At 38.4% G+C, this 22,683-nt stretch overlaps 1 protein-coding gene across 1 annotated transcript in view; it reads right to left on the bottom strand.

Moving 5' to 3' along the window:
• The window catches only part of abtb2b (ankyrin repeat and BTB (POZ) domain containing 2b), a 45,365-nt gene extending 25,169 nt beyond the window's left edge, over positions 1–20,196 (bottom strand). The window contains exons 1-2 of the mRNA XM_055036371.1: positions 19,961–20,196; positions 18,848–19,869 (exon numbers count right to left, since the gene is read on the bottom strand). Of these exons, the coding sequence (XP_054892346.1) occupies positions 18,848–19,742 (895 nt within the window). The 5' untranslated portion in view covers positions 19,743–19,869; positions 19,961–20,196. The remainder of the gene's footprint in view (positions 1–18,847; positions 19,870–19,960) is intronic.
• Between the last annotated feature and the right edge of the window lie 2,487 nt (positions 20,197–22,683).

Below are 22,683 nucleotides of genomic sequence, written 5' to 3' on the forward strand. Positions count from 1 at the left end.
ATGTGCTATACATTAAATGGAGGTTGGCTCTATCCCTCTAATGACACAGAATGACTGTTATTTCAGACACACACACAGCAATAACAGATTCACATAAACATCTAACCTCAAACCCGCTTACTCCTAATGCAATCAACTTTTACAACGATGAAGTCACCATCAATGAGAAGAGCTTGACAAGAGCAAAATGAAAAACTCTGTCACAGATCTTTAAGCTCCATATGATTATATTTAAATGAATATGACAGATCAAGCCTGAATGTTTTGCTTGCGCATTTCAAAAAGGAACAGTTAACCCCTATAAAGAACAAGCAAACCTCTATTTAGTTCTGAGCTAATACTACTATTATATTTGGACAAGAGCTAAGAGCATGCCAAGAGCATTTATAAAAGTGTGTTCACATTAATTTCTCTCTTTCTGTACATGTGTGATCAGCCAGTTTGCTCTCAGCAGGATCCTGGGAGTGAAAACAGGGAACCAGTCAGTTTAGATGGCAGACAACATGCCCATTGAGCAAAAAGTCTGAAGCTGAACCCAAGACTGACTCACTTTGTAATAACACACACAAACACAAGTAATTCACTGAATAGTGTTCAAGGGTCAGTTCATATAAATCGAGTAAAATACCTTAACTTAACAACTAGATACCTTTTTGGTTTCTTTGAATGAATTATAGTTGTTCCAAAAGGTTTGATTTTAGAACAATTCTGTTAGTCTAATAACCTTGTAGTGGCACTACACTACTTCTCTTATTTCAAGTTTTTTATGGGTTCCTAAACAGAAAAACACAAGAGCACCTTTGCTGAGCAAACCTGAATTTATCAAATATTACTGCCCAACATATAAAACATAATGAAGGTACTATCAACACTTCCCTCAGGTTGCATCTCAAAGTAGCAGGACAACTAGTACTTTAAGTATATTTTCTACACGTCTTGTTTCTTTGTTAATGCATAACATAGGAAGAAATGTATTAATTTTGGGTTGCAGAGCTAATAGTAACTAGCACCACTACAAACCCTACTGTTTTGTATGAGGAGAATTTTCAAAACTTTCAAACTCCAAGTTAAAGAACATTTGTGAGCATGTTTGCAATGTCCTCAGTCACTTGAGGAAGAAGCAATGCATTTTTGAGTCCAGGTGCTTCTTATTTTCATGTTTTCTGTTTCCCTAATGGAGATAAAAATGACTTATGATAAATGGTGGTTCTTTAACAGCTTGTTATGGAGGAAGGAGACAGCCAGGTATGCAGAATTAGACTTCCACTAAAAAAATCCTAACATGTTTTTTTTTTTGTTGTTTTTTTTTTTGCGGGGCTAGTGGTTTGTATTTTCAACAGTAGGCAGACAGGAAAGAGGGCGAGGAGAGGGGGGAAGACATGCGGCAAAGGTAGCTGGGACGGGGAGTCAACTGGTGCTTGGTTCTCACAGAGCAATGGGCGAGTTTGACAGAGGGACTTACAAGTCTGACGTATCAAAGAACTGGATCCAAAATCCCCTCTTGTAAATCTAAAGCTGCTTTCTGCTGACTAACATTCTGGGTTGGGCTGGGAAACGAGTAAACTTATGCAGTGAGTCAAACTGTAAGGAAAAAAATAAGGGTGGTGACAAAGGGATGATTATCAGGATTAGTGAAGCATTTGTACTTAATTCCTTTTATCCCAATGTGCATCTACCCTCTTTTACCAAAGTCACCCAAACTAAATATTTCAATTCAGTTTCCCATAAAAAATAAACAAAAGTGCCATTAGGAAACATGTGATTTAATACACATATTTTAGGAAACATTTAAACTTCCAAATGCAAGGGTGAATAATGAACTCCATAGATTACACTGACAGATAGGGTAAAATTATTACATCAATGCTCTATAATGACAAACAGCTATTTAAAAAGTTTTTAGTTATATAATGCAAACTTAATTGACACAAAATTAACAAAAATTATTGTTCAAGTAGAGCAGACACTATGAATAAATTAACTTTTCATTCCACCTACAAGCTTAGGTAATCCAAATCTGCACCGTCAGCTCCCTACACACTGGAGCCCATTCTGTCTTTTTAAAGGTAGCAACCTACATGTACAGGAGTGCTGCATTAACCTTTCTACTGCTATAAAATTCCAATTAAACTCGCATTAAGAGAGAATACCCTGAACATTCACTTCATCCCATTAAAACTTGATGGGGGTAAGACAAATATCATTGGACATTATTGCAACTCAACATCATTTTGCTCCAGTAAAGTGAAGTGAGCAGGGCTTGGCTCTGAAGGCCTGCAGCACTCTAAGAGCAGTAATGAGATGGGTTGCTTGACTCACATCTGCCCGACTATAAAGCTGGGAGGCATTGTTGAGAAGAATCATCCTCTATGCAGAAGACTAAAATAATTCAATACTGGGAGGAGATACATTATGGCCATAATGCGAGATGTTGGGAGTGGGAAGATCACCTTGTATAATTAGTCAGGAAATCAATGCCATGGATCGAACTTGTCTTTAAGCAGCATAATAAAAAAAATAAATCATTGGACCACCCAACTTCTGATCAACAAAGGTTTTCTGATAAGTTACATGTGTTAAGTTTAGACACACAAACACACACTGGAACAACCTTAAATAATGTGACACCTCAAGTGTTCAGTTATCCAAAGCAAAAATCATTGGGCCATGTGTCAGGCTCACAGATGACTGCAGGAGAGCACATTAGGACAATGATGACCTGGGTGTGTCATCATCGTCAATTATCTCCGCCAGTCACTGTGGCAGGTGGAGAACATTTTTAATTTCTACCCCTGCACCAGTCATCTTATTCAAGAGGCTTTAGGACACATCTGACACCCAAGTAGGTTTACAGCTAACCCCTGACTCTTGAGGTCCACTCCCACACTCACACTGAATACAGAGGGTGTGCCTTTATCTCAATAGAGCCTGCTAAAAATGACCTTCCTGTTATGTAGTTATGGCATCTCTTGACCCCAAAGTCAGACTTCAACACACAAAGACGCACATTCAGGACATCCTCTTTAGCATGTCAATGAGCCTACAGGTGTCCACGTGGTGGTCCGCTCTTCTATGGAAGACCCTGAAATGTTCGACAAAGGTTTATTGTGGTCATTTTGTCGATACAAAATTACTGATATTTATGGCTCAAATTTTCTTAGTATGGGTTGACAAATAAAATAATTGAAACATGAGTAAACTTAATGATTTGATTAGTTTTCTTTCTCCTTAAGTTATGTGTTTATCTTGTAGAAAATGAGACGCTGCAACTTATTTTCACTAATAGGAAGATACTGTTAACGTATCACATATTTAACAAGTTAACTACAATAGCCCCATCACACAGTTCCTATAGTATTAGGTCTTGATGGGTTGTCAGAAGAAGTTCAAGAATGACAATAGCCCTCCCCCACCTGTTGCTGGACAATTTCAGTTAGCTAACTGAAAGAAGGGTCCTACACGTTCACCTCCCTTATAATTGAAAAAAAAAATACTGTAATTGCAGTCGTAAAATACAGTAAGTAACCTGTTGCTCTCCTTAAAACCACTAAAAACTAAAGCTGGATAGCTACAAGCAATCATGTCGGTTACATTGCTGATTGTAGGCTGGATACCAGAACAGCCAGCCTGATTAAATTATTCAAACTCCTGGAGTCAAGGAAAAAAACATAAAAAAATATATCATCTAAATTTAGACCGCTTACTCAGCTCTTATCCCTCATTTTAATCCATCAAACCAAGAATGCATTAACCAATATTTCAGATAATCAAAGTCTCAGTATTCGAGAACTTCAAATGCTTCAAATGCTTCAAATGACGCTAAGTCCAAAGAATGCAGGTCCCCCAAAAATGTTAAACAAAAGCAATTTCAGACTCAGACACAATAAACCTGAGTTGCTCAAAGTACTCTTTATGCAATCAACTGTGAAGCTCCGTCTGAGGAGAATTTACTGTTTAGTTGCTACAGTGGTCATTTGCTCACATATTTCTTAGCCACAAGCTTGGCAGCAACTCAAATAAAGCTACAGGAGGTGAGAATGTGTGCACACATGTAGATGAGATTGTATTATGATGCATTCCCAGCTGTCACTATTTCGGGTCTCAGAGATGAGCCTGACTTTGTCCTAATTATGTCTTTTAAACAGACATTTGAGCATCACTTAAAATGCCTAATACCAGTAAACTATTTTAATGAAACCGTCTTCATAAATGTATTGCTGTGTGTATGTAGATGTCCTAAAATGCAAGAAGATTCTGTTCCATTGTTCTCCATGGTCCACTGACTAAAGCTCACACTAAAGGAAACAGGAGAAGGAAAGAAAAAAAAGAGAGAATACAGATATTGTTAAAGACAACATTTTTCAAATCCTTGTGTATTTCTTAACTTGTCACATTTATTTATGCCACAGAACCAGAGCACACAAAATGTTTTAAGACAGAACAAACAATATGGAAGCCAGGGTCAATTTGCCTTTGTCAATTTAGGAAGCTGGGTAATTCTCACCAGAGTCTGTGTGTATATGAGCATGTGTGTGCCAATACAATTCTTCCCAAGTAGAAAAACAAGATTCAACTTACATTTCTACGGTGCAAATCATACAGGCTGAATAATGAGGATAAATAATGGCTGACAGATTTTTACTGAATTCTAATGAAACCAAGCACTGAAACTTAGATGTTGGCAAAACCAAGTTTGGTTTTGTTTTGGTAAATCCCTCAAACAAAAAGATAAATCACTATGAATGACATGTAGACTGATTAAATCAAGCACCTTTCACAGTAAACCACAGTAAACCAACTCAGAGTTGTGATATGTGCTGAGTATCTGAGTCTAACCACCACGGTATTGTTAGTAAATCATGACGAGTGAGAGGTGCAAGCCACATCCTGACCACACACACTAAAAACACACAAACCCCTCTATCCTTCCCAGACAGAGCACATTGCCCAGCAGCTAAAGACATTTTAAAGGAGGTGGCGTGTGTGAACATTTTAGGGGTAATGTTTGTGTGTAACCTACTGGGAGATAAGAGCTATTCTTGTGCACACACTGACAAAGTTCTTACACAAACAAACAGCATCAAGCCTGTTTTCCTTCCATTTTCCCCCCCACAGTCTTTTTGAAGGCAATGATAACAGCTGAAAATTTCCACAAGGCCCTCATGTCTTCATTTTGTATACGAGTGTTATCTGTCAGATTTTATATGAGCTGCATCTTTACGTGTCATCTTATCCATTTTTTAAAGCCACCATTACATCTTTGAACTTCCTGCCCTGTTTTAAGCCAATAACCACAAATAGGCAGACAGACAGGGGAGGAGGTTGTTGGCACATTTCGTCCAGCTGCTTGCCAACCGTTCAGGGTTGGGGTTTGGACGACGCAAAGCAATAAGCAGGAAAAATGCATGCATTGGTTTTCCCACACTTGACAACTCCCATTCTCCAATTTCAGTCCCTGATGTCTCAAATGGGCTTTCAGAAACAGAAGGGTGATAATTACTTACATTTTACCTTTTGCCACTAGAGACACTACAAGATGACAAGAACAAGCTGGGATACGATGATATTCTCAATGGTGTTTGAGATAGAAATGCAAAAAAATATAAATATATCTTCTGCCGAAAGTGAGGTCACACCTAGTTGATAAAAAAAAAAAACACTGAAATAAAATGAATAAAACCATTTAAGACTAGGTGTTCTAAATGTAGAATGGCTTTCTAAAAGAGTCCTCTCTCAGCAGCAGGCTCCCAGGAGTCTAAAGGCAACAGAAGGTCTGTGAAGGAAATCACTGGCTCACCTTCAGCCAGGAGGGACCTGGCAAAACCCGACTGTGGCTGAGAGCCAAAAAGTAGAAGTAGGAGAACCACAATAAGGAGTAAAATAGTTACTAGATAAGTGGAAAAAGGAGCTTGAATATTTATCTGATTAGTTTCTCAGACCACAGATAATGGTAAGCAAAGAAAAGAGAGAAAATGTTCAAGAGTATCAAATTAAAATGCAAAACACATATTTGACTATTCTGAGATTTTCAGTTAGCAGTAAACCTCATTTCACTACCAATTCCTAAACATTTTGTTTCAAAGAAAATTCAGGTCCATAAACTGATATAGAAGCAAAAAAATCTCCCTTGGAGCTTGACTGTGCTTAACTATAAACTTAGAGTGACTTTTGGTGGTACTCTGAATATTTGGCACGAACAACTGGAAAGTAAATATATTTTAATTGTGATATACAGCTTTGAAGTACTCACAGCAAAAAAAAAAAAAAAAGATCAGAGTGTTCAAATTTGATTTTTCCTTCCTCGAAAAAGAAGGAAAAAAAAGAAGTTCAGGGGAGGAAATGGGGAAGAGACAAGTCAAAAACCACTGGGGATATATAACAAATATACTCTGCGGCCACGCCAACTGGTATTACCAACAAAAGCTAATGTGTTTCAAATGTCGTTCCAACGTGCTCACCACAGGATGATAGATAAACCTTTTTGAGAGATTTGATGAGAATGGAAAACCTAATAACTGCAGAAATAGTCAATTTTTTGCATCCTGGACAAGCTGGACGCAAAATGTTACTCAGCTGATGGACTTTTGGGTGGAGGTTCCCCAAAAGTCTAAGGCTCTCTGAGTAGGCTTCTGCCTCTGCGACTGGACCTGGGGTATAATGAATGGGTGGGTGGATGGATACAACATAAGCTGCTAACCTAGATTTTGAGGTCAGGCTTGTTGGAAAACAAAATGTTTCCACTTAAAGTCCTGACAACACAGGGATGTGTCACCTAATTGTCTCTAGTTGAAATCTGGAAATGTCAGCATCTGAATAAAATTGTTAAATTGCATTTTTCAATCACCTGGTACCAATAAATAGAGTAGTTTTTCTTTTCTGGTTTTATGACATTACACAACAAACTGTCAAAGCACAAGTCCTATTTGTAAAAACTGTCCATATAGTAGCACTTTGAAAAATAATAAAACAATGGAGACTGACTGCTTTAATGCATTTCTGTGCTTTAATTGCCATTGTGAACCACTCCCAAAGTCCCACATTTGACATTTTTCTACTTCTGCATCTTTGTAAAAGTTCACAATGCTTTTCACTTAAAGGCGCATTAAAACTAGTAGCAGACAATGTATGCACTGTCTGCTACTAGTTTTCTATCACTTCCGTTGTACAAAATAGAATAATTGCATTTCAAGACTCCACTGCAGAACACAGGGATCAGCAGCTGCATGCGGAGCAAAAACCAACAGAGGAAGGGCAAAGGAGTAGAAAAACTGTGAGATGAGGAGCTTTGGGGAAACTTACATCCTTCCACTGGGTCAAGGCAGGACTCAGCCAAGGATTTTCTTTCCCTGAATGCAGCTAAAGGCCACAGTAATCCATACAAACGTGTAAGTAATAACAATAAGAAAACAAAAAAAGTAAATCCACATATATTAAAATGTTTTTTTCTAAGTTTATGTTTAAGAAATTTGGGAGTATTTTACTGCTTTATTTCTAAAAAACAAAACACTGTGGAATATGTTGCGCCGTGTGGTTCTTGCATTTGAGATTAAAGTTAGAAAGCAAAGATGACACCAAAAAGACAAGGCTCTTAGCCCCTCCTCTTCTTTCCTAAAAAATAATCTAATTATCACAGATATCAAATAAAGTCTATAAATTCCATATAAAAGTATAAAAATACTTTTCCCCATCTGTTTGGGGAAAAGTTAAATAGTTTAGCCGGCTAAACTAAGTTTAGCTGAGTGAGTATTCCTTTTGTTATCTATGTCTATTCAGGCAGCAGGACAGAGCCACAATGTTATCAGAGTGACAAAGAATCTCCAGGACATCTCCTCCCACTTTACATACACACATATGTGTTTGCCTTCCAGTCAGATGTCATGAGTTTTAAATCCATCATTTCCTTAAAGTCAGATCATTGCCTGGAGATGGGAATTAATCTGTGCTTCTCATGTGAAAACAGAAACTTTTAAACATAGGAAAATAAAACCACTTTGTTTAAATGATAGCATGACAGAACTTGGATTAGTCCTGGCTTCTCAAACTGGACCTCTCTGGAATACAGCTGACCAACTGGGTGTGTGTTGCTTGTTTTATGACGCACTGCTCCTAAGGCTTAATACGTCCCAATTGAAACTCTAAACCACTAACACATCTGCCTCCTACACCTCCATTGTCAGGCTATACAATCCCTTTATTCGTGCAAGACTGAACTTTCCAAAAAGGGGTCCTTATTTAGGGGACAGAAAGTTTCGAAAGGGAGGAGACAATTATTGAACAAAGGATCTAATTATTGGTGGAGTTGCTTAATAGAACACTGCTCCACTTATCCACGTTAACAACTTCCTCTTGACCCCTGTTAGTGAATTTATGGCACACTACATTATAATTGCTGTCACTGTGCCTTTACGATACTTTTATTACACCATTTAACAGCCGTATAAAGAAACACGGGGTGTTGATGTACGTATACAGCATATGTATTGTTACTTAACACTTAACCAAAAAAAGAAAGATTAAAATAAACAATACAAAAATGTATGCTTGTGACTACAGATCAGGTAGATGGAGTTGGTGCATGCAATTTTTTACTGTAGCATCTAGTTGAAATTTAAAAAATACACAATGTTTTTTTGAACTTTTGGGTAGAAGTGGAGTAATTTGTTTAAAACTTGCAGTTAAAAACCCTTTAATGAGAAGTCAGAGTACAAGCTGGAATAAAATGAGTTTTTCCAGGTGTAAAGAACAATGAAGCTTTACCCCTGAAAGCTGGTTATTTCTTGCTTATAAGAGACACATTTGGCTTAGAAATATGTTTGCCTGCAAACGCAACAGAAAAATCACATATTGAGAGTAGTTTTAAAACAAAAGTTACTTAAATAAGTTACTATCAGCAAGTTTTTACTGGAGGTTGTTAGATCATGTCATTGTCATACCCAACACCTCAATTCTAAAGTGGCTAAAAAGCAGAAATGCTCTCAGACCAAAGTTGTGGTCTGTTAAGTTTCTGTCTGACTGACTTCCTCTGCAGCCTCCATGTGCAGAGTCTGAAAAAAAAAAACAGGGGGAGGGAGGGACAAAACCTGTGCCAAATCGTGACACAGCAACGCTACTCTGGAAATGGTCACTTGGATGGAATGTGCTTTGGAGAGATTGGTGCAAAAGAAAAATGATGGAAATGGATAAAGTCTAGATTTGAAGACCAGCCAACCTGCTTTGTCACAAAACCCAAATCATGAATCACAAAGTATGACATTGAGGAAGAAGAAAACATATAGGAATCATAAGAAGGTATCCTTTTGATGAGAAATTCCAGCTCACATCACACTATCGATCTTCCGCCTCCAACCATTTACATTCTCTATTAGCCGATCATACAGCCACTGAGGAGAAAACTTGGCCACCACTGCTGGGGTGTATTTTGTCCAGCACTGTCTGTGACCTGCGGAGACACACAGATGGCAAACACTGCACCGTAACAGCCTGGCCAACAGAAAATGACAAAACAGATGTCACTGAATAGACAGAGGCCACTAATTCACACAGCCCACCTAAACACAAACTAACTCGGACAAGAGCCACTCATTACAGATGTTCCCAAATTAGCTGGATGACATCCCAAGAAACCTATCTCATAAGGACCACCATCACCCTAAAATTCAAAGGTAAAAGTATCTGGTTGGATCTGGAGTGTTTTTGCAAAAAGAATAAATAGGCAGTCATGGATTTCACTTAAAACCCAAATCAGGTTATTATGATTATGTATATTAAAAAAAAATTTTGGTCTAAATAAAAATAAATGAACGATTCCACCAAAAGATTTGTATTTCACTCCTCAGCAAATTGTGACATGTTTTGTAACTGACTGCACGAAAAAGCAGACGTTTTCTTTTAGTTCCCTCTGGGAACTGAACTGTTTATTTTACTTCCTGAAAGGAGGTCCACACATGGTGGACACAAGATGCAGATATACTGTCGAAAGAAAGGCAACTGAACACTGTAGAAGAGTGTGTCCTACTTGATGGCGTCTGCTTTTCCTGTGCCCACATGTGCTCTCCAAATGGCCCGCTAAATGTGCTCTTTCCCTTCACCAACCACAAGAGAATTCCAGGAAGCCTTACTCTGAGGTTTGCTCCAAATATGCAGTGTGTGCACCACCGTGGCTCTGTTAATCGTACTATATGCTCTCCAAGATGCCCTTGACCCAGCAGGTGATGTATTTTAGATGACACTATGACCGGGGGCCCCTGTGTAAAATTGCTTTAGCATATTGTGTACTCCTAAGAAGGAACTACAAAAAATGAGAAGTGCAATGCAAAAGTAACTGACAATAAAAAGATCGGGGGAAAAAATGATTGCAATCAATATGAATTAAGTGTAACGATGATTTTAAAAATCCAAAAATTTGATGTTGGGTGAGGTCTCAGTGAAGATCAGACAATGTATGACAGCACACAGACAGACAATCATTCTGAGGTCACAGTTTAAATTAGTTCAAAACCACACTGGTGTAATTATCAGCATAGGTTTGGGAGGGAGGGGAATGCACTGTGATGTGGACAGAAAGTGGTTCAAGCAAGTTATGTTTACATGTGTGCTGTTGCTGATAAAGCTCAAAGCTTGGTGACCCAACAAACACATTCCATAGTGAACAGATACAGGATTACAGAAAGATCAGAGGGTGGTGCAAAGAACAAAAATTTATATGGAGAGAGGAATTAATACTGCCTTCATGCAATTATCAATGGAATTTTCAAAGAAAAGAAAAGCTAAACTCTTTCAATTTGTTTTTTTTTTTCACAATGATCTGCATTTTCTTGGCTTGAGTCAAACAGGTTCAGACATGACCAGTCACTAATTGCCATTTTATGCCTATGTTAGTCAGCATTCAAAAACTCTAGAGTAACACATGCAAACACAACGCAGTCCCCTTGTGAAGTGCAGACACCATCACAATTAGATTACAGAATGGAAATCAAAGCAAAAACTTTGGAGGAAAAATATCAAAGACAGCAATGACCTACTTATGACAGGAGCATAATTTAGCCAAACCCATTCATTATGGGCTAGCCGCTGACAGAACTTGGCACAGTGGCCAATGACATGCATGTTTAATTCTAGCAACAGTTTTTCATGAGCTTTCTTGCACATTTTACTTTTTAACAAATTTACCTCTCAACCATCCCTCCATGAAGAATAAAATGGCTTAGTTGCGTGATTTTTGTCAAATCACGCAGCTTTATCTAACCATTTGTAAATGCATAGCAGTTACTCACAGTATCACTTTAAGTCCTAATTCATAGGGCACAGTCAGTGTACCTGCACATTAGGGTTCACTGGGACTCTGTGTGCACATTAAAATCCCAGATAATTGAGACTACTCAGACTGTGCTTGCCTTCAGCAAAACATTGCTGCCACCCTTTCACTGGTAAACACAGAACAGACATAGAAAACAAAAGATAAACAAAGAGGTCTTTGTACAAGCAGAAGAAGAAACAACAAAAAAGCTTGTTTTTAAGAAATGCAGTGAAGAGTTCCACTGATTTTCACAGCACTGATACTTTCATATAAAACAATACAATTTGTGACTGATATTTGACAAGAAAAACACTGTTTTCTTTATATTTATTTATTCATTTCTTCCACTAATATATAATCCAGACTATTATAGCACCTTATCAAGCTTCTGTGAAAACCATCTCCAATTAGAATAACTTCATTCAGATAATTATAGTCTGAAGAGAAGTGTATGTGTCCACCAGCAGATTTGCATTTCGACACCCAAAGGCATTTAAAAGTTGTAATTTAGAATGTTTAAACAAAACAAAAGTAAACTCAATAAACTTGGTGCTTTGCATTTAACAATCAAATGTTATTTAACAAGCTAAAAACATGCTAATCTTAAATTCCTGAGCACAGTAGAATAAGAAGCATATAACAGTCAAAATAGTTTATCTTTCAGTGAGTGAGACTAACAGAAAATTCAGACTTGTTAGCTCAACCAAATACATAAGCTTTAGCAAAGCTCAGTTGGCTGTGTACATTAAATGTGAGCTTATTACAATTCTGCCTTTTAAAAAAAGACGGAGTAAATGTACTTTTCTAGTTTGCCTAAAACATTCAGAAGGTACATTTGTTTTTCACCTAATGCATACCAAAGCAATTGAAGCTTTACATATGCATTTACTCCAGCAATTCTCCATCAAGAGGCTCCTTCTCAGCAGCAAAGATTTGGCTCAGACTGACCTGAGTCAGACTCAAACAAATTTCTCCAAAGAGCACAGCAAGGGGTTATTATGTCCAATCATTAGTTCCGCAAATCTGATCCCACACAATCCCTGACACTCATATGAGCTTTCTCTCCTTATCACAGACATCTGGCAGCACCTCATTGTCTAAAATAGTCAGTAATTCAATTTTACCTCCAAATCACCAAGAAAATGCTTCAAAACTAGCAAAAACAGGTTTCTAAAGTTAGGCTAACACAAAACATAGTGAAAGCAGTGCAAGTAGATGTGTAATACTTTAAGTATCCTGAATAGTGATGATTGATATATTTTATCCTTGGAAAACACACCAGGAAACAAATTTATTTTGGTGGGTTATGAAGACCACATTACAAAGACCTCAGTTTACCATTCATGAGATCAGTGAGCTCTTTAGAAGAAAAGACTAAATGCAGCATTGTTTGTTTCTCCTTTTTGTCAAATCACGCAACTTTATCTAACCATTTCTAAATAAACTTTGAGAGGGTCAAGGCAGTTGCCAGATGTTTTCTTACAAAAACTGCAGCCATTGTAAGGCATGTTGAGAACATTATTTGTTTTCTGTAGCACACGCTGCCCCCAATATGGTAATTAGGGGGTAGATGTAAAAAGTGATGAATACACAGTCCAAATGTATAACCAGGGTCTTTGTTAAACTATGTGAAAGAAAAAAAATGAGGTTCAATCACCTTTTGATAAACACCTGTTAAGCCATTGTAGGTTCTAAAATGAAAAGTCTTCCTTGTTAAATATAAAACCAGGACATAGCCATGATGCTCCCCTATTTTCCCTTTACATTTTAAATATTAACATACAAACTAAGGTGTGCAAATGGTAGCAACCAAAGACAGTCAAAAGCACCAAGATGTTAATAAAGGTGCATTTTGGTCATTCTAAAGTAAAAATGTTTTCTCAGCTTTGGCGCTGCAGATCAGTAATTACATCATTTTAGTTTATTGTGCCATCATAAATGTTTTCACAACTTCCTTGGGATAACATTTGTCTTTCATCTCATGATGTTTCAAGCATTGAAATAGGACAGTGATTAGCTGTAGTCTGTTACAACCATTACACCGCAGATTTAAAACTGCAACTAGAACATGGAGTCTGTTGACAGAAAGTATAAATAAATTAAAATAACAATTAACTAATCAGAAAAAATAATACTGCTAATGAGATATAAGTCTAGTTGGTGAAAAAAAAAAGACATCTTTGTCAGAATTACCACATTTGAAGGGTTATGTTTGGATATCTAAAACATCTTGGAAAAAGTAAGTTAACAACACTTCATTAGTTTGGGTGAAGAGATTTTCTGAATGACTCATTTAAGACTTCAGCTCGTAGATACTGAGGGTTGCCTTTACTCACCCAATGAATTTTGTTTAACAAGAGCAACTTCTGCAAAAACGCTAAAACCTGGTTTCCAAGTGCCATTTGACTTATCCATTTGCACATATTTGTTTGTGCAAATAATAAATTTTTTGTGGTGATTAAGTTTAAATGTCAGAGGTTCAAGTTGGAAAAATTATGTATGAATGTCATATGAGAAAGATAGTTTTTTTTAAATCTTTTGATAACTAATAAAAAGGTAAATTCATGTGGATGACTCATTTTTTGCGCTGTTCATGCTTACCGGCACTTTCACTTTTTCCATTTTAAATTGGAACTATCCAAAAATACTTGCATGATAGTCATCTCAAATATTTGTACAAGTAAATAATATTTATCATATGCAACAAAATGCAAATTCTATGTCTATGCAATACAAATTAATATAACCCTTTCTATAAAGAGTAATAAGTTAGTCCGATAGCTAGTGTCAATCATCGAGCTATAACATACAACATCTGATAATAATGGATAGTTTAGTCTCTAAACCAGATTACATCTTGGGATGGTAGGATTTACTGTGACCCCTTTAAATTACTGCAATCATTAAAGCAATGCACTCAGCCATTGCAAGATTCCAGCCATCCTTCAGTCAGGTCTTTTGCTTCCCACATTATCTAATTGGGCCACAATCCACCATGTCAATCAGATTTCTTTAAACAACATTGATTATCACAACTGTGTGGTAATCAATGTGCCACATCTAAGAAACATTTTCCAGGGAAAACAAGCAGGGAAGTTTGAAGTTAGTCAGGCTTCTTCAGTTTTCTGTGGGTACAGACTTCATATTGATCAGACAGTGACTTTAAATGTACATCTTTATGGTTTACTTCATGCCCTGATCTCTGTTCAATATGTTTTTTTCTTGAACATCTGTTACTCTCAGCTTTGTTCCTCCACATCAGTGGATTATTCTTAAGCAGCATGACTCATAGTGGTGTGGTGATACAACTGGTTTTGCTGAAAGCTAAACTATATCTTATATATCAAAATTGAATCAAATATCCAAACAGCTACAGATGGGAAAGTTAAAAAATAAGTTAAAATGAACATGGGTTTGGTATTTTTAAACGTCACAGACTTTGCAACCTGTATTAGTGGGTAAAAACCAGACAAATACTTTGTGGTGTCATATCTGTGAAACCATTACTCATGGTTTTACAAGAACTGCTGGTGCCCACAAAAACAAACCTAAGCTCACAAAGAAGAGTGCATTCAAACACATGTGCACACCACTGACCTAATGGGGCAGTGTTTTTACAGCTGGCACCAGACAAGAAGCCAGTGAAAACAGTGACATGGACCATCTCTATGAATGGGAACAGCCCGGGGTGAACCACGCACCCTAACATAAAGCTGACACACGTTCAACCACAAACAAATTGTACTGTCTAGCGAAGGATTATCTTTTGTTATTCACTAAAGTCAGACATGTTTTTGGTTTTGAACACTGTCCTGTACAGGGGGTTTACTCTGTGTCATTATAATCAGGCAAAATGCTGAGTTGGTAAAAATCTATGAAAGTTTACAGGGTGTATATTCTCAAGATTTCTCCACTAAAAGTAATGTCCACAGGCATTACCCCCAATCTGAATTTGATCAGCCTCCAAGTTTGTGAAACAGGGAGTGTATTTTCAGAGTGCTGTTTTCCCCATCTGTGTGACCACAGTTCTGGGCTGCTTTCACTGCATCCTTCTGCCCACAGTTCCCACGCCCCTTTCTGGACTAACTACATATTTAGGGAAATACTGAGCAGCAAATCATATGTTTTTTCCCCCTTTTTTCAGTGCACTCTAAGCCACCTTTAAAAAGCAACTGAAAATTGCATTTTGGAGCGAAAAACTCAAGTTCTTACCAAAATTTACTTATATTTTAAGCTCAATCTCAATGAATCTGCATAATTACATTCAAAGAACACAATTATTTTAATGACATTCTATTTTCAATTGTATCAAGTTTAGTCACTTGCAACAGCTGTATTAATTTCCAACCTAGCAAAGATGTGCATAAAAAAAAAGCTTGAAAGCAAAAACAAAGTACAAACTAAGAACATAGCTAAATTCAGCAGAAGAGCACTCTTCTGGAATGCTAAACTCAAGCATACCATGACAAAAAAAAGAGAGCAAAGAGGAAAAGTTGGATAAATGCAAGTTAAAAGTAGCTAACTGGTTCATATTTGATAGTTTGCATATCAAAATTCTTTCCAATTACTTTACTAGTCTCAAAAGAAGGATGGAAAATGCTCTGAGTGAAATTTAATAAAAGCTGAAAAGAATACAAAAAAAAGACTACAACTGGAAAATTGTTGTAAGATCCAGACCAAAGCTTGAAAGACATCTGCGTGCCATTCATAAAGAATGAATGATTGAATAACTACTTCCACTGTCCATTAGCAAAGCTTCTACTCTGCGCTTAAATGTATTCCACAGTACAAACTGAACAAACTGTACAGGGAAGAGATTAGTCGCTTTCTTGTGTGAATAAGTGAGTGATGGAACAGATTTTCTTTATAGTGGTATTGTGTAGAGGGTCCAACCAGTGCTTTGGAGCTATTTGAACACATGCAAAACGAGGCTAAATTGGTTTCGGGAGCATGTACATGAATGTGAAAGCATGGGCGGATGAGTATGTGCACGAGTAATGAATGAGATCCTGGCACGTCGCAACAGAGTTCTTTTAATGCACTCTCAGTAGACCAGAAGAAGTAAACAGATAAAGATGAAGCAAATGTAAATGCAATGGTAAAGGGAAAAAAAATAGAGTGGGGGGGATGGTGCCAGAGGTGAGAGAAATAAGTGGGACTTAGTCTGAGAGGGCAAGACAAGGGGAGGGGAGAAAGAAAGGGAGAAAGTTTTGTTTTTGGAGCCGTTGAAGTCATTTCTGACTTAAACAGTTCCAGATGTAGAACCAGCATTACATTTAAAAAAAAAGACTGACAGATAGACAAAAAGAAATTAAGTGAAATTGAGGAGATTTAATAGATGCAGCTGTATTCTATTTCTTCTAATGGGTCTTTACTTTTTGGTGGTGGTAGTTGTGGGGAGGTGAGTAGGGTCACCAACTGTATATACTTTCAGTTGTGTGGAGTTACAGGTGGTAAGGTGGTAGAGTGGTATGTGGCTTTCATGGTCAGTATTGATTCTAAAAATAGCCAGGGTGGTCAGAAGAATAGTGTGTTGTTATTACTCACACATGCACACAGATGTTATTCCCCCCCTCAAAAACCTGAACTCACCAAAATAAAAAACTCAAGTAAAAGACATCTGTTTCAATAATGGACCTACTTTTCAATGATGTAGCGCCAACTTGAGCATGTGGCAACCGTCAAGTCCAGTACATTGCAGCTGAATACCTAATGAGGTAGTTAAAGTCACTGGAAGCTGAACAGAATCAGAAATTTAAGAAAGCAGTGAAGAACTGTGCATTTATTTAGTTAAATGCTGACTGAAGTTAGCTGGAAGTAAATGCAAGTCTTTGCCTCATATGTGCACTATATTTGAATTAAATGATGGTACTTCATACTAAAAACTTTCCTAAATGCAGGACTTTTGACTTCTATATGTACCCCTCAGTTTCTCCCTCTCATTTGTCTATAATGCACACTGGGGCATGCGCCTCCCCAGCATTTGTTTTCAATCCCTCTGTATTGGGTTAAGCTGCATGATCTCACAACAAAAAAACTATTGTACCACAATAAAGAGCTCTGCTCCGGGGAGCTGGTAGTAGGCCACAAACAAAGGGTTGTTACATTGTCCCAGGGCGAGCTCATGAATCAACTCATCGCTGGACTACCAACACAATCATGGAAATTGTGCTGTGTGGATTCTTGAGTTGGAAAATTTGGATTTTTAAGAAAAGGATTTCGATGGGAGGGTGCAGGAAATTGATGACCAGAAGGGAGGATGCACAGCTGGAGCTGGAATAAAGAGGTATAAGTAAGAAATAAAATCTGTGAGGGTGGACATCAATTAAAGCAAGTGAAGGAAAGGTGCACAGGATGAAACTTTAAACTTTGAAACAGTGACGGGAACACTGTCAGTTAAGTGTAGAGAAGTAAACACGAGGCTGTGGCAACGGACCAGTGTCTTGCCTGGGTTTTAGATGACTTGTGACTTCTCCATTTCTGAAATTAATTAGGAGCAAAATTAGCTGCAGAATATAGTCGTCTTTTCTCTATGGGAAGCTGCTTAGAGGGAGAATACTTTGTTTGTACTTGATATATGCCTGAACCATCGTTTTCCTATTCTAACAAGTCAAATTAGGAACAAATCCATCAGGAGTTCATTCACAAAGAGCAGCTATTGTATGCAGCAGGAGGTTACACTTCACCTTTTCCATGCAAGGTCTGTGCCAGAGTGGAAAGCTGTAACCAGCACACAGGAGGGAGAATTTATGGCAGAGCAAAAACTTTCTGATGAAGTTTTCTCATGCATGAACACACAGCAAAACAAGTCAGAGTAATATGTAAATATACTGAGCCCAGTGTTGTACAAGTAACTAAGAGTTCATTTTGGGCTCAATTCCAGACAAGCCCATTACAAATAAAACAGACTTTTGGTGTTAAGAAAGTGTTAAAGTTTAATAGTATTGTTCGTAACCACCTGGTGAAAGGTTAACATTTGTTTACATAAAAATTGTGAAAATGTATCCCCACGTCAGTCAGAAGCAGATTCAAAATGACCTAAATTTATAACCCTATTGATAAGTTTCAAATAATTAAGGGCATCTGTACATCTGCACTAGATGAATCTTTCTGGTGCATTAAGCTGATGTCCCAAATACGCCTTAAAGTTCAAACAATTTTCTCCTTAGTATTGAACTGCAGTTTTCTACAACTCAATACTAGCTCAACACAAGAAATGCAACAGTTGTCGTCCGTGCCCTGAAAACATGTGTGGTGACTCTTAAACGATACTGTACATCTGCCTCCACAGTCCACAGACCTCAGGAGTCTGTCCCAAATTCAAGAATGTGCTTTTCCTTCCAATGTTATTATGCCTACCCTTCTTCTTGATGCGTGTGCACATTTTGAACAAAACATTTTCCTTCCACTGAACATTTCATTCATAAGCTTGCATACAGCCTATTTGGCCAGTCGGTGTCTTTACTGTGAAGCCTTACCTTTCCCATAGAGAGTGTCAATGACCTTGCTCTAGGTGTAAAACACAAACAATGTAGTTCAAAATTTGCTTACCGTTTGCGTTCTTTCCGCAGATGAGGTGCTCATAATGTTGCAGGACTCCCCACAGCTCGGCGTCATTGTTCACAACCGCCTCCAAGGCCTCTGCAGTCACTGGGACACATCCTGGCCCCCAATCCGGGCCCGAATGACCTCTTTCGGCCATCAGCACCCGGAGCCCTATCTCCTCCACTAGAGCCTCCATGCACGCAGTCAGGCTGATTGCCGCGTATTCGTGGATGCGGACAGAGATGCGAGTGTCCACCATCCAGCGGAAGAACCGCCCCACGGTGAAGGAGAGGCCGCAGCGGGCAGACTTGCCCTTCCTCAGCAGCTCACCTGCACTCATGCAGTACATGGAGATGGCCTTGACGGTGGCGGAGACGCAATGATCCGCCAGGGCCCAGCTGAGCACCAGCCTCATGGCGCTTTGCACCTCGAAACGCGTACACCGACAGTGCATGACGCTAAGCCGCTGGGCCTCTCTGGAGATGCGGATGAGAGCCCTACGGAGGAGAGCGCACAGACGTCGCACCGCTTCCTGGGAGAAAACAGAGGCAGACCCCGACTTGGCACTCCCACCACTGTCGGCCACTTTGCGCAGTATCCGGGCCACCTCCTCCTCGGTCCAAGGGAACTCCTCCAGCTCAGGTAAGCGGTGGCACTTGGAGAAGATGTCCTCCGGGTCTTCGGGGAGGACAGTATTGACAGTGTCCCAGCTGTTGTTCCTGCTGTTCATAGAGCCAGAGTAATACCACCAGTTCCCCCGGTGAGGGGTCGTCATAAAGGCCTGGGAATTTGACTTGGAGGAAGACAGGCTGAGGGACTTGCAGGAGTCCCCCGCCCCATATCCCGAGTCTAGCGTCAGATCCTCCAGGGTTTTCATGTGGACCTTGCTCAGACCTGCCATTGTTGGGACCCGTACGTCACTTCGCAGGAGTGAAGAAACCTCTGAAGTTAATCACAGCGGCCGTCGAAACTTCCCGCAAAGCTGGTTAAACTGGTTTACACAACGCAATACATCCCTGACATGCTGACTGTTTGGAGCAGAAGAGAAAAAGTGTTACTACGAACTCTGTGAGTCACAATTACAACCAGCTGGGCAAAGTTGAAGAGAACCCGTCTTACCTTTCCGCCGAACTCTGTCTGTGGGGGCTTTAAACTTTCCTCAAAGTAGAACAGTCTTTTGAAACTCGACAGACGTGCGACCGCTGTCGAGTTTCATAGATTTAAAAAAGTCCGGTATAGCTGCTAGGCAGACTGACAATGATTGGAAAAGACCATTTAAAAAGCCGGACAACTGATCCTCTCTCCTTCCACAGCGGCGCTTCACGCACAATCATCAGCAAGAGCCTCAACAACTAACTACAGATGTGTCAGAGGGCGGGGCTGCAGCTGAATGACAACACAGTAGGAGATTATCTACCAATCAGGATATGGCTGAGATTTCCATCAGCCAATCAAACGACTCCAAATTTGACTATATTAGTGACTGAACGTACCTGTACTGTAAATGCATTAATTCCCATAATTGTGACCTCTACAATGCTGCAATCACAATAAAGGTTTAAACGGTTTAAAGGTAGTGGACCACGTCCCTTTCTTATTGTGCACATACATTATTATTATTATTCTTTATTTTATTTTTTAGCAATGTTGCATGTTGTCACAAGCATAGGCCTAATAATGTAATGACAAATAAAAAAAAATCCATTACGTGTTTTAGTTCAAATTATCTGTCAAATATTATTTACATTTCCTGCCGTTTCCTCATTTAAATAATAGATAAATTGAAAGAACTTGGGGATACGGGTTGTCCACACAACCATGGTGAAACAGAAATATAAAAAAGTGCACAAAAATGGAAAAAATAACTTATGACAGTTTGATTTTTGGCTGTGAATCTCATTAACAACAGCTTATTTTTCTATTGCATTTCAGTTTGTCGTATATTGCACTCTGGTCTGTTAGAAATAATAACAAAAGTGACAAGCATGTGCTCAAGATATTAACCAGAAATCCGAACCAAGTTTGAAAGTCACAGAGAAAAAATGTGCTGTCTCTCGCTGGTTTATGTACAAAGAGTTATGGTGTCTAAAATGTCTTCCAACCTCAGAGATCAACTCAACTAATTAAGTGAGCTTAATATTGTGACCCTATTTATATAAATTCCATATGTTAATAAACGTATTGAGGTTTTCCATAAATTTTACAACTCGTATGTATCAACATGTCTGCTACAAATGTAACTTTTCTTAGGGATGCCAGGCTAATGAGGGAGAGGTGTGGAGTCATTTGTTAAAACAAATAAAATCTTTATTCTTCTCATATATTTGTCTTATAAGTACATTTGTTTGAGCTCTAAACATTTCTGTTGTTATCAATAAATCAGTGGTTTGTACTTGTACCTTATTGTGTGTCAGGGGGGAATTCTGCTGTTTAGTCATTTGACACTGATACATCTAACATCTGTCCACACTGTGGTAGAAACTGTCTATGTGAAGCCTGGGGATATTTTGGTCATTTGGTTATTTGTTTACTCTGACTTATAGAGGCTTAGGATGTTCACTGAATGAACATTTAAAAGCTTATGCTCAATGGGAAGGGGCTTTAATAGCTTAAACATACATAGGTAAATACTTCTCTTTCTGCTTCCCCTAACAAAGTCCGCATTGATTCTTGACATAGTACTTCTTCTTTATCAACTCGTCAGAGGTAATATCCTTTAAACCTTTTTATAGCAACAAAAGTTGTGAAAATCTCTTATGTAAATTCATCTAGAATTGGTTAAGCAGTTTGAAATGCTTAAAGTGAAATGAAGAAAACATGCTGATGAACTGTTTCTAATCACAGCGCACCCAGTCACACAGCAAAGTAGGGCGTGTCACACCTGGGACAAGGTCCAACTGTATTACATAATGGGTTTATGTCAGAGATGTCTAAATCAGGGGTTGTATTTCTTATAAATACACAAGCTTAAATGTAGAAGAAAATAGCATCGCTGCACAGTAACATAGGAAAATATTTATGATATCTTGTCATGTTAAAACTGTAAACTTTAATGTAAGTTGGGGAATTTTATGAGAAACATCAACACAACATAGTGCATAAATGTGAAGTGGAAGGAAAAGTTTAACCTCACATTATATCTTGTTTCCTTTACTCTGACAAAATCAAATAAAATGCAACTTACTGCTTTCAGAAATCTCCCCATTTAAACAGATTATTAGTATGAGAGAACATTAGTGAATAAACTGCATCACGGAGATCAAGGAACACACCAAGCATTGGATCAAGTTTCTCTAAAGCGAAGCTAGGTTATGAAACAATATTTCTTATTGGTCTATGACTGAAACAACTCATAGAACACTGGTCAGTATAGCAGTAACTAACACTCCACATCAATCAGAAAACACCATCCCACCACAGTGAAACATGTTGCCGGACAGCACCTTGCTGTGGGGATGCTTTACTTCAGCAAAGACAGAAAAAATCCCAAGAATTGATGGAAAAATTGGCTAGATCTTAATATAACAAAATAAAGAAAGAAAACCCATCAGAGGCCGCACAAGACTTGAGATTGAGGCACGGGTTCACCTTCTGCGAGAAGGAAGCTTGTTGTAACGTTTAAAGTTTCCAGAGGTCTGAGCACTGCAGTGAAAATGGAAAGATTTACACACGTACTACGGTCTATGAGTCATTCAGTCAGGTGTAATGTATTCACTCATAATGACACCAGGCTGTACTGTGCTGTTAATTAAAGCCTCACATGAGAGTTGATCAGAAGAGGTTAACTCTTGCCTCATCCAGACTGCATGCACAATGACTAATAACTCTTATCTCGTGGTCTC

Source organism: Poeciliopsis prolifica, unplaced genomic scaffold (assembly GCF_027474105.1).
Source record: "Poeciliopsis prolifica strain line A6 unplaced genomic scaffold, Auburn_PproV2 SCAFFOLD001, whole genome shotgun sequence".
Taxonomy (NCBI): Eukaryota; Metazoa; Chordata; class Actinopteri; order Cyprinodontiformes; family Poeciliidae; genus Poeciliopsis; species Poeciliopsis prolifica.